Source organism: Aptenodytes patagonicus, chromosome 12 (assembly GCF_965638725.1).
Source record: "Aptenodytes patagonicus chromosome 12, bAptPat1.pri.cur, whole genome shotgun sequence".
NCBI lineage: Eukaryota > Metazoa > Chordata > Aves > Sphenisciformes > Spheniscidae > Aptenodytes > Aptenodytes patagonicus.
The window spans coordinates 21,915,638-21,935,314 of NC_134960.1; the positions used below are offsets into that span (position 1 = coordinate 21,915,638).

General features: G+C 59.3%; 1 protein-coding gene and 2 pseudogenes across 1 annotated transcript in view; all 3 read right to left on the reverse strand.

Moving 5' to 3' along the window:
* LOC143165933 (protocadherin gamma-A4-like) overlaps positions 1 to 2,050 on the reverse strand; it is a 215,633-nt gene extending 213,583 nt beyond the window's left edge. The window contains exon 1 of the mRNA XM_076349814.1: positions 387 to 2,050. Within this exon, the coding sequence (XP_076205929.1) occupies positions 387 to 2,042 (1,656 nt within the window). The 5' untranslated portion in view covers positions 2,043 to 2,050. The remainder of the gene's footprint in view (positions 1 to 386) is intronic.
* A 1,779-nt stretch (positions 2,051 to 3,829) lies between these two features.
* On the reverse strand, positions 3,830 to 8,951 carry LOC143166229 (protocadherin gamma-A2 pseudogene; annotated as a pseudogene).
* Positions 8,952 to 10,726: 1,775 nt separating this feature from the next.
* Positions 10,727 to 14,142, reverse strand: LOC143166230 (protocadherin gamma-B5 pseudogene; annotated as a pseudogene).
* Between the last annotated feature and the right edge of the window lie 5,535 nt (positions 14,143 to 19,677).

Genomic DNA, 19,677 nt, shown 5'->3' on the forward strand with positions numbered 1-19,677 from the left:
TGCAAGCTCTCGGCCAGCACCACGTGCAGCGTGGCCGTGGCCGACAGCGCCGGCTGCCCGTGGTCCTTCACCACCACCACCAGCCGCTGCTTCGCCGCGTCCCTCTCCGACACGGCCCGCGCCGTCCGCACCTCGCCGCTGTGCAGCCCCACGCGGAACAGCGCCGGCTCCGGCGCCTGCACCAGCTCGTACGACAGCCACGCGTTGCGCCCCGCGTCCGCGTCCACCGCCACCACCTTGGCCACCACGTACCCGGCCTCGGCCGACCGCGGCACCACCTCGAACGGCGACCCCGACGCCCCCGCGCCCGCCCCCGCCCCCGCCCCCGCCGCCGGCCACAGCACCCGCGGCGCGTTGTCGTTGCGGTCCAGCACGAAGACGCGCACCGTCGCCGTCGAGCTCCGCGCCGGCGCCCCGCCGTCCTGCGCCCGCACCGCCACCGCGAACTCGCGGCACTGCTCGTAGTCGAAGGAGCGCTGCGCGTACACCGCGCCGCTCCGCGCCTCCACCGACACGTACGGCGCCGCGCCCGCCGCGCCCGCGCTGCCGCCCGCCAGCCAGTAGCTCACGCGCCCGTTGGCGCCCGCGTCCGCGTCCCGCGCGCGCACGCGCACCACCGCCGCGCCCGCCGCGTTGTTCTCCGCCACGTAGGCGCTGTAGGCGGCCTCCTCGAACACCGGCGCGTTGTCGTTCACGTCCGACACCTCCAGCACCAGCGCCGCGCGGCTGGACAGCGCCGGGCTGCCCCGGTCCCTGGCCACCACCGCCACCCGGTGCTCGGCCGCCTGCTCCCGGTCCAGCGCGCTCGCCGTCACCACCTTGTACGAGCCGCCCGACGACGCCACGATCGACAGCGGCGCCTCGCTCCGCAGCTCGCACGACACCTGCCCGTTCTCCCCGGAGTCCGGGTCGTTCACGTTCACCAGGGCCACCACCGTGCCGGGCGGCGCGTCCTCGGGCACCGGGCTCGACACCGACAACATCGTGATTTCGGGCGCGTTGTCGTTCACGTCCAGCACCTCCACCTCCACCTTGCAGTGCGCCACCAGACCGCCCCCGTCCCTCGCCTCCACGGCCAGGCTGAAAGCTCGCGTGTCCTCGAAGTCCAGCGCCTCCCGCAGCGTGATCGTCCCGCTCTCCGCCTCCACCACGAACTTCTGAAGCACCTTGGCCGGCATTTTCCCGAAGCCGTAGGTGATGCGGGCGTTGGTGCCGGCGTCGGCGTCGGAGGCGGAGACGCGCAGCACCGGCGAGCCCGGCGGCGCGTCCTCCGGCAGGCTCGCGCGGTACCGGTCCTGCGCGAACACGGGTGGGTTGTCGTTGGCGTCGGTGACGTTGATGCAGAGCTGGGCGGTGCCGCTCCGGGGCGGCTCGCCGCCGTCCAGCGCCGTCAGCACCAGACGCAGGCTCTGCTCGCTCTCCCGGTCCAGCGCGCGGCGCAGCACCAGCTCCGCGAACTTGGTGCCGTCCGGGCTCTCCTTCGCCTCCACCGCGAAGTACCCGTTGGCCTCCAGCTCGTAGCCCTGCAGCGAGTTCCTGCCCACGTCCGCGTCTTCCGCCATGCCCAAGTAAAACCGGGCGCCGGGAGAAGTCAACTCGTTGATTTCCAGCTCGAAAGTGTCTTGCAGGAAGCGCGGCGCGTTGTCGTTCACGTCCTGGATGGCCACCTCGACGTGGAAAACGTTCAGCGGGTTCTGCACCAGCGCCTCGAAGCTGACGGAGCAGGACGCCGACTCGCCGCACATCTCCTCCCGGTCCAGCCTCTCGCTCACGTACAGGTTCCCGCTCTCCCCGCTCACCGTGAAGTATTTCAGCTGCCTTTTAGCGGCAGGCGCCACCCGCAGCTTGCGTGCCGGCAGGTCCGCCGGGCTCAGCCCCAGGTCCCGCGCCAGCGGCCCCACCAGCGAGCCTCTGCCCAGCTCCTCGGGGATGGCGTAGCGGATCCGCTCCGGCGCCGCCCGGCAGCACAAGCACAGCAGCAAAGCGGGCAGCAGCACTCGCCCGGCCGCTCGCCGGCCGCTCTGCCGCTGCCTGCCCGCCATTCTCGGCAGCGCTCGCCGCGCTCCTCCCTCCTGCCGCTGCCCTCCCTCCCTCCCGGCCGCTCTCCGCAGCGAGCGCAGGGGCGGCCGCAGGGCAGCGAGCTCGCCGCCGCCTCGGACGCCGCCGCCGCTCCCCGCGCCGCGACGCCTCTCGCCTCTGCTGCCCGTGCCGCTGCCGCTCTGGCCGGCGCCGTGCGAGCCAGCAGCCTGCGGGGGCACGACGCTGCGCCGCCTCCGCCTCCGGCTGCGGCTCCGGCTCCGGCTCCGGCGCCGCTCCGCGTCGGCCAACAGCGGCACCCGGAGGCGCCGCGACGCCACCGCAGCCGGCTGACGGCGTGCGGAGGTTCGGTCTCTACGCTCCGAGCCGCACTGTCAGCAGCTGCCGGGAGTCGGCGCCGTCGGCTACCGAAAAGCGCGATTCAACTTTCAGTTTGGCGAGTTTTCTCATACCCACGGAAAGGCGAACCAAGCAGCTCTGTTCACTAGTGGAAATGAAGAATCTGCCTGGGGAACGCGTTACCGAGCAGTGGAGGAGCGCGCAGACTTCGTACAGCAGAGCACAGGTGAGTACAGGTAAGTACAAGCAGGTACACTATACAGCCAATGCCTGACATATTCCACCACCTTCTGCGTTTGCTGCGGATTGTCTTTCCCCAGGTCTTTTATTTAATCTCTACGAGCTCTGAGAAGCAACAGCTACAAAAAACTTCTGAAGAGAAACTGAAAGGAAGCGCCAGACCCGCCGTTTTCTTTGAGGAGATTCTTGTTTATATCGCTTTTAGCTTATATACCTCTCAGAGTGACTGAGACTGGGAGAAAATGGCAAGCCTTATTCTCTACAACAGCAGTATCAATATATGCTCCTAGTTTTACAAATCGCGGAGATCACCACAACTTCTAGCTCTAGAACTGGGAACACAGACCTATTAAAGCATTTCTTCAGAATTGCTTCTTTCGGTGAACGGGGTAAGTAAGCAGATACAAGAACACGGACGGGCAGCAAAAAGGTACCCATGCGCCCAGGATGCTTTGATTACCAGTGTGCTGTTCCGATAACTGAAAGAGGAGCAGTACACTCCTCCGTGGTGATGCCCAAGGTGCATGCGACGTGTCAACTACCTTTCCCAGAGACTTGTAGGAAAAAGACAGCCAAAAAAGTCACAAGAAGAAAAGTCAGAAGGGCAGCACTAGAGAAGGCAGTTTACCCATGACACAAACACAGCGACGTGTATTTTGCACCGACAATACACAGAACACTCCAGGCGTGGGGTGGTCTGAAAACGGAAAGGATAAAACCGTCCTGAGTGCAACGTCTATGGAAAAGTACTTGATCCTCCTCAGTGCCTGTCTGTAGGATAACACCACCTCTCAGTAACAATCAAAGGAAATCACAGAATGCGAGACTCTCTGCAAACCAACAAGTCTCGGTTCGTGGCCGTGGAGAGATCAGGACACATTACGACCAGCTGAATCATTTCAAGCGCTACACAGACCACGAGTCTTGAAACTACAGGTACAGCAGATTTTCCTAACGCTTCTATTGCTCCAAACGAGATAACTCCATGGATAACTACTGTGTCCATTCACAGGGTCCTGGTGATAACTCAGTTCCTGCTTATGCGGCTCTTGCTGGTCCCTCAAAAGATACAAAGACACGGACTACAGGACTCAGTTTCTCCTTCACAAATCTCTTCCACTGTAGCAGTGGCCGATCGCTCGGCCACAACGTTGCTGTGAGAACAGGCTCTTCCTCGCCAGCAAGACCATGCTCACGAAGAAGTAGCCATGCTCTACTTCAGCTGCAGAGACACATACAAGAGGGTCACCTACCCATACTGAGCAGGTATTTACGCAGAATCTCACCCTTCCTCAACGTTTGTGATCGCATTACTAAGGTACTGCTTACATGCATTTCAAACAATTAACATTAAACCAAAATCCTGTGTTGTAAGGCAATAGTGACAAATAAAGCAACGAACGATAGACTTTTAGAGAAATCTAATAAGCCGTTCACCATGAAAATACCTGTGTATGTCTAATAGTCCAATCCTATGAGTAACGCTGCCGAGCAAGAAATGAAAATTATATCGGCATTAGGCACATTAGGACATACTGTCGCTACACCCTCGGCTACACCGCTGCCTCTAACTACACCTCTCTGTAAAAGGCGCGATGAGGAACAGTAAAGCAGATGAAAGTGCCCATAGGGCAGTAACCATCCCTCCGAGATTAACCCTCCTTTGGCAGAAGAGGCCACAAGATTGCTGCGTGAACACGCTTCTCGTGGTCAGCAAGGTCATTCTCACAAAAGCTTTCCAGGTGCAGTAAGACTCTGGATGTGCTCACCGGCTGGTAAGGAGCACAGGAGGAGAAAACAACCTCTCTAACGAGTAACGCTGTTAAGAATGCGTGTTACTCTGTTCCTCACACACCGTTTGCATCGACTTTAAACACTTAGCATCGAAAGATCAAGCGCTGCTACGCGAGGGATAGCGATGGGAAACAAGCTGTGAGGCGACATAAAAAGCACAAACGACTAACCACAGCAAGAGTATCTTGACATTTCTTGAAGTGCCATGCCGTCTGTAACGCACCCCAGCAGAAACTGCGACAATACTCTCTACTTTCTAGCACTTCACCCATAGTTTGAAGGCCTACGAAGGGGCTTATAGAGTCTCAAGGCACAACATTCAGCCTGGAAACATCCAGTTCTTCAACTCCACTCCATCTTTGGAAGAGCACAGCGGTGCATCACCACCAAGGTGACCAACCAGTGCTCACGTACGCACAGGTATTTTAGAATTTAACACTTACCAACAAGTAATTTCGCTCCTCTTCCACCCTCTTCCTCAATCCGGAGTTTGGAGCTCACTTTGAGCCAACCAAGGAAATTCCCGCAGGCAACAAGGAATTCGCAGGAATGCCTGGGAATGGTCTCCCGGATGAGGAAGAAGAACCTCCAGCGTGGAAAACACACACTGCATTCTGGTACACAAAATTGACGCTGCTGACACTACTGGCTGAGCAACACACTGCGTGAGGAACTTTCACACATGAAACAAGTACAACACCCGCCCCAAAGCAGGCACAGGCGGCTCTACGTTCATTTCCAAGAATGGCTTAAGTTCATCTTAAATGACTGTTAAATGAAAAAGATGCGTAACAAGGGAAGATTGACAATTAATTGAACCAAAGATGGACTTGAGAAAAACACATCAACTAACACGCCGTGCGCGATAAAAATAATTTTCTATCTGTAATAGTCCCATCCCGCAAGTACAACTGCTCAGTGGCTGGGAATGAGCGCAGAAAAAGAAGAGAACCTTTCTAACGAGTACCGCTATTAAGAAAACATAATACTCTGTTCCTCACACACTACTTTCAACGATAATAAATGATAAACAGTATACGATCAAGTGCTACTACACGCGCGAGCAGGTAATGATACGAAACAAGCAATAAGGCCGCATTAAAAGTACAAAGTATTAACCCGTCGCGGAAAGATATACACGTGACCATTAACGTTCCGTTTCAAGCGAGTCTAATACCATTCAAGCACATCTGCTGCCGGGAAGATATCTGACCCTGCTCCTAACTTCCCTTTGCTAATGACGCAACACTTCCATTCAGAAGAGCTAATACCGACAGGAAAAACGCTATTACACACGTCAGGGGAGAAAACGAGAAACGACCCGGCGCGTGATAAAAACACAAAGCCCCGCTCAAACGAAACTCCAGCCAACAGCAGTCCCACTTCTCCTGCCTCCCACACCAACTGTAACGCTGAGACACATTCCCACCTTCACCCCCCCGGAGCAAGAGGCACCAGCACACAGCGCGTTGCTGAACGACGCTTTGCCTTCCTTGTCGAAAATCACATTTGTATCGGATCCAAAGGTTAAGGCACGAGGCCCACAAGCAGGAAAAAACCCGAAGGACTATCAGAGGAATGTTTCCCCATGTAATACCAATCTATTCGTAGACCTTTGAGTGTCCTTGTACGGGATTGATTAATTCGTTTGCCGAAGGCGGGTTTCCAAGTAACCTGGGACTTCAGAGGTGTTGGCTTTCGGGCTACGAGGTTGCCCAGTTCTACCAGCATTTGAGAGCTGATCCAGGGGACGGCAAGGAAATTCTGGGACCCCGGTACTAGGAAGTACTTCACAATTTCAAGGAAGTGTCAGAGGAAGACCTCGAGACCAACCTTTCCCTGCGCAGCCGCACATGCAAGGGAAGCTTCCAGCCTTAGAGGAAGCTAGACACCAAGAGCTCTGCCCGGCCGGTACAGAGCACGGCACGTAAAACCCACACAGCAGACTCAGCGCACGTTGCGGAGGTGCCATTCACGCGCTGGCGACCATCGCAAAAGGTGATTGCCAAGACTGCGAACGGTGCGCTTGGGAACGTCCGTGGCTGCCCTCAGAATCCTAAGCGCCGCGTTAGACAAAAGAAGGGTAAACAAAATGAACGTACCTGAAAGGACACTTGGCCACCGTCCTCGGCAACGTGGTCGCCCGTGGCGACGAGCTCACCTGAAGCCTCAGCCGGCGGGCGGGCCGGGAGGGTGTCGCAGCAGCTGCCGGCCGACAAGCGGAGCTGGCTCTTGCGCGAGTCGGCGGTGAGCGACACCTCGTGCGAGTAGGAGCGCAGGAAGGCGCGGACGCCGTCGATGCCCACGAAGTGCGAGGCCGGCACGCCGCGCAAGGCGCCGCTGCCCGCCGCCAGCAGCTGCGAGCGGCGCCAGCGCCGCAGGCGCAGCGCCAGCAGCAGCAGCAGGAAGGCGAGGAAGAGGCAGGACACGGCCGCCACGGCCACCACCAGCCACCGCGTCAGGCTGCCGGCCGGCTCGCCCGGCGCCGCCGCCGCGCTGCCCAGCTCCGACAGCAGCTCGGCCACGCTCTCGGCCAGCACCACCGTCAGCGTGGCCGTGGCCGACAGCGCCGGCCGCCCGTGGTCCTTCACCACCACCACCAGGCTCTGCCGCGCCGCGTCGCGGGCCAGCGGGAAGCGCGCCGTCCGCACCTCGCCGCTGTGCAGCCCCACGCGGAACAGCCCCGGCTCCGTCGCCTTGGCCAGCTCGTACGACAGCCACGCGTTCTGACCCGCGTCCGCGTCCACCGCCACCACCTTGGCCACCAGCGCCCCGGGCTCCGCCGAGCGCGGCGCCAGCTCCACGCCCGACCAGCCCGCGCCCGGCGCCGCCGCCGCCGCCGCCGGCGGGTACAGCACCTGCGGCGCGTTGTCGTTCTCGTCCACGATCACGAGCCGCACCGACACGTTGCTGCTCAGCGCCGGCGCGCCGCCGTCCTCCGCCCGCACCCACAGCCCCACCTCGCGCACCTCCTCGTAGTCGAAGGAGCGCAGCGCGTACAGCGCGCCCGTCTCCGCCTGCACCGACACGTAGGACGAGAGCGGCGCGCCCCGCACCCGCCCCTCCGACAGCCGGTACCGCACGCGCGCGTTCTGCCCCCAGTCCGCGTCCGCCGCCCGCACCGTCAGCACCAGCGCGCCCGCCGCGTTGTTCTCGGGCACACGGGCGCTGTAGCGCGCCTCCGCGAACACCGGCGCGTTGTCGTTCACGTCCAGCACCCGCAGCGCCAGCACCGCGCTGCTCCACAGCGCCGGCGACCCGCCGTCCGCCGCCCGCACCGTCACGTTGTACTCCGCCACCTCCTCCCGGTCCAGCTCCCTCGCCGTCACCACGCGGTAGTAATTATCAAACGACTTCTCCAGCCGGAACGGGAGGCTCTCGCCGATGCTGCACCGCACCTCGCCGTTCGCCCCCGAGTCCCGGTCCTGCACGTGCAGCAGGGCCACCACCGTCCCCGGCGGCGCGTCCTCAGAGATCGCGCTCAGCGCCGACCGCACCGAAATCTCGGGCGCGTTGTCGTTCACGTCTGTCACCGCGATCGCGACTTTCGCCGTGTCGAAAAGCCCTCCTCCGTCCCGCGCCTGCACCTCCAGCTCGTAGGAGTCGCCTTCCTCGAAGTCCAGGCTCCGCAGCAGCGTGATCGCTCCCGTCCCGGCCTCCAGCTGGAAAATCTGCGATGCCATGTCCGTGGCTTTCTTCAGCGAGTATTTCACGTCGCCGTTCAGCCCCTCGTCGGCGTCGGTGGCCGTGAGGGTGACGAGGGCGGAGCCCACGGGCACGTCCTCCGGCACACGCACCGTGTACTCCGCCTGGCTGAACACGGGCGCGTTGTCGTTCGCGTCCAGCACCGCCACGCGGATCCGCGCCGTGCCCGTCCGCGCCGGCTCCCCGCCGTCGCTCGCCCTCAGCACCAGCTCGTGAAACGCCGCCGCCTCCCGGTCCAGCGCCTTCGCCAGCACCAGCTCGGGACGCTGGTCCCCGCCGGGGCCCGCCTGCACGGCCAGCGAGAAGTGCTCGTCGCCGCTCAGCTCGTAGCTCTGCACCGAATTCCGTCCCGCGTCCGGGTCGTGAGCCTCGGCCAGGGGAAACCGCCACCCCGGAGCGGTCGTCTCGCTCAGTCTCTCCTCCAGCTCCATTTCCCTGAAGCTGGGCGCGTTGTCGTTAATGTCCGTGATCTCCACTTCGATTCCGTAAACCTTCATGTCCCCCTCCACTATCACCTCACAGCGCAGCACGCATTGCTGCACCAGCCGGCACAGCTGCTCTCTGTCTATCCTCTCCGCCGTCACCAAATGTCCCGTCTTCCCGTGAAGAGCGAAATACTGCGTCCGACCTTCGGAGACAACGCGGACGCCGCGGTCGCGGAGCGCCGGCAGGTCCAGCCCCAGGTCCTTGGCCACGTCGCCCACGAACGAGCCCTTCGGCATCTCCTCGGGAACCGCGTAGCGCAGCTGCCCCCACGCCGCCTCCCACGCCGCCGCCAGGACGCACCACAGCAGGGCTCGCTCCCGCCGGCCACAGCGCCTCCCCGCCGCGACCATCTCCGCCGCGGCCCCGCCGGCGCCGCACCACCGCCGGCAGCTCCCCGCCGCCGCCGCCCAACGATCCGGCTCCCGCTCCGGCTCCGGCTCCGGCTGCGTCTCCCGCTCCGGCTCCGGCCCCGGCTCGCCGCTCCCGGGCGCTGCCGCCGGCCCCTCCGCCTCGCTGCAGCACGGCTCCGCACCGCGGGGACGCTCGCAGACCGCCCGGCCGCCGAGCCAGCCAGCCAGCCAGCGAGCCAGCCGGGCCGCAGCGGGCGGGGCTGCCTGCAGCGCTCCGGCCTTCCTCTCGCTCCTCCTCGGTCAACAGCGGCGCCCGCAGCCTCCTCCCGGCACTGCAGGCACCGAGCGCTGCCGACCGCTGCCCGCCCTGCCTTTCCCACGGACACCTCGCGGGGACGGCGCCGTCGCCGCGGACACATCGCTTCCCGTCCGCCGGTGATCGCGGGCGTTGCCTTAAGCTCGAGACCATCTCTGCTCTCACGGTGCGACATCACCCTTCCCTTTCCGCAAGGTGATCGCAGCCAGGAAGAGGGCAGAGTCCTCCCGTCGATGTCTCATTTCTACCGCACAGATTTTTTTGTAACCGTGATATAATATAGATATAGATATAATATAGATATAACGTTCTCCTAATGTTGATACCGAGTATAAAGGAACACTGAAGAGACATACGGTTCTCTTCGTTGGAGTAATGTAGCCAAGTTTGACGTACTCTGTCACTCTGATAAGCTAGACCTTCAGTGGAAGTGCCCTGTGAATAGATGAGCTAAACATTCAGTAGGCGAAAGAAGACCTCGAAGCTTTGTATCTTGGAGTAGAACAGATAAGGAAGCTATGCTGAAATAAGCTAGTTTGTGTGAGCAAAATGCGCAACCGGGCCAAAGAACAAACCGTGCCTCCGCGAAGACTGAGCTCAAGTAGCGGAAGACTATCGACGACCACCAGAGGACCCTGACAGACCACCAATGGCCATAAGAGTGCATGCGTCAAAGAATCTTACATATGTTAATGAGTTCCAGGAAATAACATGCATATGATAATCGTTTCTCGGAAATCTAATGAATATGTATATTCCAACTGTACAACTTCTGTAGTTGAGCAACTCGGTGCGCACAGTAGGTGGAGCGATCCCCTGTGCGCCCGGCGCCGCAATGAAGAATGCCTGCTTTCTAAAACTCCACACCGAGTCTTAGAGAGTTTTTTTAACTTGCCGACTTGCGGCAACAATGTGACGTGCAGAATATTACGAGCCTTCTCCCATGCGTCCGGAAGCACAATCCCCACCACGTTGTGGTGCACAGCTCTTGCAGCAGTCCTGCTCGAATGACGTTTCCCCCAGCCTTTCTGCAGACCAATACAGCCTCGTGCTGGAACGCCACCGGGCACGTTTTCTTCCCAAACCCCGACCAAGAGCACAAGGCAGCAATGCAGCTCCCCCCTCAAAAGGAGTCCTCCTCAGGGACTGCCCTTCCCTCTCCACTTTGTTACTTTCCACCTGCACATCGGAGGCTGCCCTGAGTCAGCCTCCATTTCTCCCCCTTCTCCTACCACCGCTTCGGAATTCTTCATCGTACCCTTCCACAGTACAGGCCGTGCTTACACTCAGCACTTACTGCTCCGGTCTAGAGTAACTCAGCAGCAAAAGAAACTAAAAAGTAAAACAACATCAGAAGGCAAACAAAGTAAAATGCTTCGGGAAAAGGGGGATACAAAAAGAAGACAGACTCTGAAACACAAAACTCGACTTTTTTTTCTTTTTTTGAGAGAGAGCCCATTTAACGGCTTAACATCTGTAAAAAAAGACACATCAGGAACCGCAAAAAAAGGGAACAAAAATTGAGAAAGAACTACAGAAAGAACTCGGAGAAATAATGCCCGGAAAAAATTAGTCAGCCTCGCTAGTGCTGCCCTTTCTGCAGCGGCCTTCCCTCAAAACACGGGAGGAACAATCGGTAACTTCTCCGTTCCTGGAGCCTCACACACTTGCCTTTGGGAGTCCAACACCGAAACACCATTAACCAACGGGCGTTTTTTCAGCCGACAGCCACGTCCAAGTACATCGCTTCGGGAAAAAGCGATCGGGAAGGAGAAATCTCCAACACCAAGCGTCAGCCCCATTTTCCCGACCCCATAGTGTAGAATCAGCGCGTCTCTTTTTACGCAGTACGGATCCGCCTTCACCCTCACTACCCTTTCAGGCAACACAAGCTTCGCAGTCCAAACTTCTCACCTGACCCGCAACCTGCGACCGCCGACGAACCAAGAAGTGCCGTCGCCTACTGCCTGCTCTGAATGGAACGGCCTTACCCTGCTCCTCTCTCATTCCCGCATGGAGACACGGACCAGCACTTGCCACCCACACCACCATGAAAAAAAGGCACCTTTTTTGCCTTGTGGACGCCCAGCATCAGCAGAGCCCATCCCACCCACGAGCTTCGCCACGCTTGTACCATTTCACCCAGCACAAGTGGAAGGGCAAGGACCTCCCCGCGGCGCCCAGCCGTCTGACAGCCGACGACGCAGGAAGCGCCGCTTCGCACCCTGCGTGCTGCCAAAGGAGCTGCCAAAAGAAGGGATCGTTTCATTCGTTCGTGGGAACAGAGATGGGCACTACCGGGCAAAGCAGAGAAGCGACGAGCCAAGAGCCCGCTACCGCCAGCGTGAGGTGAGGAAAGGCTGAGCGACGAGGACTGCGCGGGCGTACCGACCTGCGGTGCGTCGGGGTCCGCGGGCGGCTCTCCCGCGCCGGCGCTGCTGCTCGGGCTCCGCTTCCCGCAGGGCTCCCCGCCGAGAAGCTCCTCCGCGGGCAGGCTGGGCAGCGGCGGCGGCGGCGGCGGCGGCGGCAGCCAAGCGCCCTCGGCCACGGCGCGGCCCGGCGCCACGCACAGGTTGTAGGAGTAGGGCAAGGTGCCCTCGCAGAAGTCGGCCGGGAAGGCGGCGCCGGCCACGGAGAAGCGCTGCGCGCCCAGGCAGCGCAGGACGGCGGGCGGCCCGGCCCGGCGCACCCGCGCCAGCACGGCCAGCGCCACGCTCAGCAGGAACAGGGCGCAGAGGAGCGCCAGCGCCAGCACCAGGTAGAACTGCAGCTCCGCCGGCGAGTCGGCGCCCGCCGCCCGCTCGCTCAGCTCCGGCAGCGCCTCCTGCAAGCTCTCGGCCAGCACCACGTGCAGCGTGGCCGTGGCCGACAGCGCCGGCTGCCCGTGGTCCTTCACCACCACCACCAGCCGCTGCTTCGCCGCGTCCCTCTCCGACACGGCCCGCGCCGTCCGCACCTCGCCGCTGTGCAGCCCCACGCGGAACAGCGCCGGCTCCGGCGCCTGCACCAGCTCGTACGACAGCCACGCGTTGCGCCCCGCGTCCGCGTCCACCGCCACCACCTTGGCCACCACGTACCCGGCCTCGGCCGACCGCGGCACCACCTCGAACGGCGACCCCGACGCCCCCGCGCCCGCCCCCGCCCCCGCCCCCGCCGCCGGCCACAGCACCCGCGGCGCGTTGTCGTTGCGGTCCAGCACGAAGACGCGCACCGTCGCCGTCGAGCTCCGCGCCGGCGCCCCGCCGTCCTGCGCCCGCACCGCCACCGCGAACTCGCGGCACTGCTCGTAGTCGAAGGAGCGCTGCGCGTACACCGCGCCGCTCCGCGCCTCCACCGACACGTACGGCGCCGCGCCCGCCGCGCCCGCGCTGCCGCCCGCCAGCCAGTAGCTCACGCGCCCGTTGGCGCCCGCGTCCGCGTCCCGCGCGCGCACGCGCACCACCGCCGCGCCCGCCGCGTTGTTCTCCGCCACGTAGGCGCTGTAGGCGGCCTCCTCGAACACCGGCGCGTTGTCGTTCACGTCCGACACCTCCAGCACCAGCGCCGCGCGGCTGGACAGCGCCGGGCTGCCCCGGTCCCTGGCCACCACCGCCACCCGGTGCTCGGCCGCCTGCTCCCGGTCCAGCGCGCTCGCCGTCACCACCTTGTACGAGCCGCCCGACGACGCCACGATCGACAGCGGCGCCTCGCTCCGCAGCTCGCACGACACCTGCCCGTTCTCCCCGGAGTCCGGGTCGTTCACGTTCACCAGGGCCACCACCGTGCCGGGCGGCGCGTCCTCGGGCACCGGGCTCGACACCGACAACATCGTGATTTCGGGAGCGTTGTCGTTCACGTCCAGCACCTCCACCTCCACCTTGCAGTGCGCCACCAGACCGCCCCCGTCCCTCGCCTCCACCAGCAGCGTGTAGCTTCGCGTGTCCTCGAAGTCCAGCGCCTCCCGCAGCGTGATCGTCCCGCTCTCCGCCTCCACCACGAACTTCTGAAGCACCTTGGCTGGCACTTTCCCGAAGCCGTAGGTGATGCGGGCGTTGGTGCCGGCGTCGGCGTCGGAGGCGGAGACGCGCAGCACCGGCGAGCCCGGCGGCGCGTCCTCCGGCAGGCTCGCGCGGTACCGGTCCTGCGCGAACACGGGTGGGTTGTCGTTGGCGTCGGTGACGTTGATGCAGAGCTGGGCGGTGCCGCTCCGGGGCGGCTCGCCGCCGTCCAGCGCCGTCAGCACCAGACGCAGGCTCTGCTCGCTCTCCCGGTCCAGCGCGCGGCGCAGCACCAGCTCCGCGAACTTGCTGCCGTCCGGGCTCTCCTTCGCCTCCACCGCGAAGTACCCGTTGGCCTCCAGCTCGTAGCCCTGCAGCGAGTTCCTGCCCACGTCCGCGTCTTCCGCCATGCCCAAGGCAAACCGGGCGCCGGGAGAAGTGAACTCGTTGATCTCCAGCTCGAAAGTGTCTCGCAGGAAGCGCGGCGCGTTGTCGTTCACGTCCTGGATGGCCACCTCGACGTGGAAAACGTTCAGCGGGTTCTGCACCAGCGCCTCGAAGCTGACGGAGCAGGACGCCGACTCGCCGCACATCTCCTCCCGGTCCAGCCTCTCGCTCACGTACAGGTTCCCGCTCTCCCCGCTCACCGTGAAGTATTTCAGCTGCCTTTTAGCGGCAGGCGCCACCCGCAGCTTGCGTGCCGGCAGGTCCGCCGGGCTCAGCCCCAGGTCCCGCGCCAGCGGCCCCACCAGCGAGCCTCTGCCCAGCTCCTCGGGGATGGCGTAGCGGATCCGCTCCGGCGCCGCCCGGCAGCACAAGCACAGCAGCAAAGCGGGCAGCAGCACTCGCCCGGCCGCTCGCCGGCCGCTCTGCCGCTGCCTGCCCGCCATTCTCGGCAGCGCTCGCCGCGCTCCTCCCTCCTGCCGCTGCCCTCCCTCCCTCCCGGCCGCTCTCCGCAGCGAGCGCAGGGGCGGCCGCAGGGCAGCGAGCTCGCCGCCGCCTCGGACGCCGCCGCCGCTCCCCGCGCCGCGACGCCTCTCGCCTCTGCTGCCCGTGCCGCTGCCGCTCTGGCCGGCGCCGTGCGAGCCAGCAGCCTGCGGGGGCACGACGCTGCGCCGCCTCCGCCTCCGGCTCCGGCTCCGGCGCCGGCTGCGGCTCCGGGGCCGCTCCGCGTCGGCCAACAGCGGCACCCGGAGGCGCCGCGACGCCACCGCAGCCGCCTCATGGCCGCGCTCGCAGGGGCCCGGGCTTTTGACCGGGGCTGAGTGGCTGCGCCCACCCTTGGCGTCTCTCTTTTATTTATCTTTAAACCTGAGATACGCTGTCGGGTACTTTTAGGGCATCTCCTGGAGTCGCAATGAATAGTCAGCAGTAAATATTCGTACAGCAGAGCAAACAAGAAAGGAACTCGGCTGCCCTTAGTAAAATCATGACGAACTATGAGAGCAAGAGGCAATAGTATAGCTAGGGAAGACTTCAAGAGCTTTTTAGCACTCTGTCAGGTATTCCGAATTCTGTTTTCATACCTGGGACAAAAACCAAGTAGGAAAGATTCGTGTTGGGGTAATCAATAAGCCATCAGAAACAGAATGAAGCAAAAGTCATTGCAGTCCTGTCATGCCAGACCTGCAAAGGGTTTCCGTCTTCCCTGCGGTTCTTCCTTTTCCTCACGTGTGTCTCTGACGTTTGTCCCACCGTTGATTTTCCTTGTAGGGAGCAGAACAATCGCACTGAGAAACGTATCACCCCAAAGGTAATGTTTAGAGCTCTCTGCTGAGATCACAGAACACCCTTCATTAATTTGTTTCTGATTCACAAAAGAAGTTCCTTCTGTTACGTCTCCATATCTGATGGGGAAAGCCAGGTCAAGTCTTTCATAGAATCATAGAAAGGTTTAGGCTAGAAGGGACCTTTAAAGACCATTGAATCCACCCCTCTTGCAAAGGCAGGGACACCCTTCAAAAGACCAGATTGCTCAAAGCCCCGTCCTACTTGACCTTGAGCACTCCCAATGGTGGCGCATACACAACTTCTCTGGACAGTGTGTTCCAGTGTCTCACCACCCTCATCATAAAACATTTCTTCTTTACCTCCAATCAAAACCTACCCTCTTTCAGTTTAAAACCATTGCCCCTTGTCCTGTCACAACAGGCCCTGGTAAAAACTCTTTCTTATAAGCCCCCTTTCTATATTGAAAAGGTGCACCATAAGGTCTCCCCAGAGCCTTCTCGTCTCCAGGCTGAAAAGCCTCAACTCTCTCAGCCCTGCTTCATAGCAGAGGTGTTCCAGACCTTTGACCAGTTTCATGGTCCTCCTCTGGACCTACTCTAACAGCTCCATAAAATTCTTGTAGTGTGGGCCCCAGAGCTGCACGCAGTACTCCAGGTGGGGTCTCATGAAAGTGGAGCAGAGGGAGACAACCATCATGCTATTTTTTACGCAGCCCAGGATATGACTGTGTTTCCTGGCAGCAAACGCTCATTGCCAGCTCATGTCCCATTTGTCACCCACCACTACCCCCAAGTCCTTCTTCACAGGGCTGCTCTCAACCCATTCATCCCACAGTCTGCACTGAAACTGGGGACTGCCCCAAACCAGGTGCAGGACCTACTTGAACTTCATGAGATTCACACGGTCCCACTTCTCCAGCCTTTCAAGGTCGCTCTGGATGGCATCCCTTGCCTCCAGTGAATCAACGGCACCACTCAGCTTGGTGTCCTCTGCAACCTCGTTGAGGGTGCACTCAATCCCACATTCTATGAAGATAATAAATAGTACTGGCCCTGGTGCGGACCCTCGAGGGACACCACACGTCACTGGTTTCCACTTGGACATTGAGCCATTGACTATAACTCTTTGGACGCGGCCATCCAGACACTTCCTCATCCATCTAAGAGCCCACCTGTCAAACCCACCTCTCTCCAACTGAGTGGCCAGCATGTTATGGGGGACCGTTGGGGGACACCCTGCACGCGTTCTCCCACTCAGCCCCCGTCTCTTCATGGAAACCTTGGCGGGGCGCGGTTGCCACTCTGCACTTTGAGGACTGCGGTAGAGATGGTCTTGCTTTCTTTCGCTACAGACAAGTGTGCCCCTGGGAGCACACGTCTGCCTGTGAAAGCCTTCCTCTTTACAGCTGTCAACATCAAAGGTGTGTACGGGAACTGCACCTGCACGCAGACAACTGCAACAGATGGGACCTTCCACATTTGACCAGACACCCCGAGGCCGAGCCGTAGCTCATGACAACAAGCAAGGCAAGAGTTAGAAACATACAGGAATGAAGGGATCGGGTGGAATAGCATTTCTGAGGCCAAACTTATTGAGCAGAAGCAACTCAAATTCCATGGTACTCCATTAGGCACACGCTTGTGTTAACTATGGCAAGCAAGGAAATGACCAGCTGTTCTTCTATACCCCCCCACCCCCGAGCTCCCCTGTCTTCTCTCCAACCCTACGCACCTTGTGGGTTTGCTTCTCACCTGCTCACAACTGCCAAAAACACATCATGGGAGGATCATGCACTACCATCACACCAAGAAGGGAGGTACATTTCTCTGCTCAAGAGCAGTCTCAGAAGAAAAAGAAGGGTTCTAAAGCACACGAATGACAAACGGCCAAAATAAAAGCAGAGCCGTCGTCCAGCAGAGAATGGGTCATCAGACTCACGGTTTAGGGGGAACCTCCTCCCCTCTTTTATCACACGCACTGTTCCACAGAGGTGCGACTTCTACTAAGGTCGTGTTTACATCTATTCCCCCCAACAATAACAGAACACAAAGATACCCTCACATCTCCTGCCCTTCACACCCGCTGCAGCAAGACCAAGAGGCACTACCACACGGCGCATTGCTAAACGAAGCGATGCTGATAAACACCAGTAAAGCTACAGACGTATGAGACCAGGTAACGAAAAGCAAAAACATAACTCAGACAAGCAAGGCAAGGAAGCTTTCAAAGAGAAAGTGTTGTCAGAGAAACTCACCGGGAAGTCTTCTTGGTCTTCACTGCGGGTGTTGAAATTCATCCCTGAGAGCACCTGGGAGTCACTGAGGTCTCAAGCACAAGTGCGGCCCTAAAGTCTTGCTCTGGACAACATAGCAGGGGGCTTCAGTTGAAGAAATAGTCAGCAGCTCATGTGGCCTGCTCATCTCCCACAGACATGAAGCCGTAAGAGTAAACACCTTATCGTGGGCCTTGTTCCCAAGCTAAGTCTTCTGAGAAATTACCACAGATTCTCCTTAAGCTTCTCCTTCGTTTCCCTCACACCAAAAATTCTGTCCTACGTAGCTGAAGGAAGTATTTGCTGCAAAGCAACACTCACAGTTTCAAACGCAAAAAGCACTGTCCAGAAATGGGGAAAAGGAAACACGACCTTCCAGGAAACAAAGGCCTGAGAGAAAGTGTAATTACAGCTGTGAAGGAACTCTACATCGCAACGTTTCAGGGAGATGGAAATGGATAACGGAGGGTTCACATGGGAACTATGAGCCGTTCTGCCCATACATCATCATTCTACATGCACAGTTATTGCACAAATACTTCATGATAGGAGGACGACCATTGCCTTTCAGGAGAGGGAATCCAGGATCACCGCATCAATGGCACAGGCCTTGGCACCAGGTGTGAAATCAAACCATTGCTCAGCCAAAACCACGTTGAACCACGTGGTCATGGTTGGAAGCCAGCCTCTCTCCCTCCTTGCTCTGCACTCACAGCCTTTAGTTGCACCATGGACAATACCCAACAGTTTGGCCATATAGCGGACACAGGCAAAAAAGCATGTCATTCGGTGACATTTCAGGGATACGGAAGTCTATCAATGTCTTTGTCTTGGCAGCTGAACACCTTCAAGGTAGGGATGGAAACTGCTTCCCCAGCCCAACAGTTACAAAACATCTTTTACGGTTTCAAGGGTCACCAGCCACAATGAGGCCCCGCCTTAGACCTGGACAACAAAGGCGGCAAGAATGGGAAACCTACGGAAGTGAAGGCATCACAGCTTGACATTTCAGATTATGTCAGCTCTAGAAGGTACACAAGAAGGGTATTTCGTTGGTAACAAGTCCACAGGAGACTCACACAGGAGCTCACACCAAAGACCACAGCCACGGATCCTCAACGCAATTTCTTTGGACAATAAGAAAGGGAAAATGCACAGAACCACAACTGTGGGACCCATATAACAACTAGGACAAACTGAACCTTGACACCTAAATGTTCTTGCAGACATTTCAAATTATACCACAGCAAACTTTCTCACCTGCCCCGTCTCTGGACAGACAGAATTTTTCACCCTGCCCAAACGTTACGCAACAGGAAAGCTATGTTTGCAGACAGACACCACTGAAAGAAAAGTTGCACGCACAGCTTCGCCTCCTCTCAGAACAAGGATCACCACACGGATGCATGCAAAGACATTTCTCTGCTCGCACACTACCTCAAAGAAACGTAACATGGTCTCAGGTGCATAAGCGATATGCAGCTCCGACAAAGACCCGGTCGCCAAAGTATCAACTCAAAGACACCATCATCCTTCTTCCACACTTTGGGCAACTTGGGAGATACACGACTCTCAAATCTCAACGTAAATTGTACGTCCATGCTCAAGAACCGCCATTGACGGGAAACAGCATGCAACAGGAAAGCAAACTGATGCTTGGCCAGCTGGAATCTGAGCAGTGTGATAGCCAAAAATAAGACACCTTCAGACTCACTTTATGTATTCCAGCAACGAGCCCTGGGCATTAACAAGACACGTGCCTTGTCTCCACCAGTAACTCCTCACACACAGCGCCCCCAAGACAGAGATCCCTCCAGCCCTTCACAGCTCGCATGCTTGTCAATGATTTTCATGATTTGCAGATAGACTCCGTCAAAAGAAAAGCTGCACAGACAACTTCTCCTTACCATGGATAACGTTTGACTTCTCACCGCGTGTCTGTGACAAGCAAGAGCATTTCTTCCAGTAACGTTTTAAGGAAACACGTCTACGAAAGCCTTTCTCTTTACAGCTGTAAACATGAAAGGCGCATACGGGACAGCCAGACAAACCGTGTAACAGATGTGATCTTCCACACATTATCAGAGACAACGGCCCCCCTTCCGAGCATTACAACGAGCAAGGCAAGAACTTCACACCTGCAGGTGTGAAGGAAGGCATCAGAACATACCCTTCTAGCGTATGGCACGTAGAGTAGGTACACAGTTCAGGTGTTTCGTAGGCAGTGGATACACGGTTTGCTCTTCCCAAAGCTCCCATGATGGCATTTGTCATAAGCACACAATCAAGCTGTTAGTTAAGAACTGAGGACAACCTGCAAACACACAGGAGGAACCTCCCAGGGCTCCCAGTAGAGCTGGAGTGACATGTCTTAGGCCAAACTTACTTGGGAAGCCAGACCTCACGTTGCATGATCCTACAGCTGGGCAT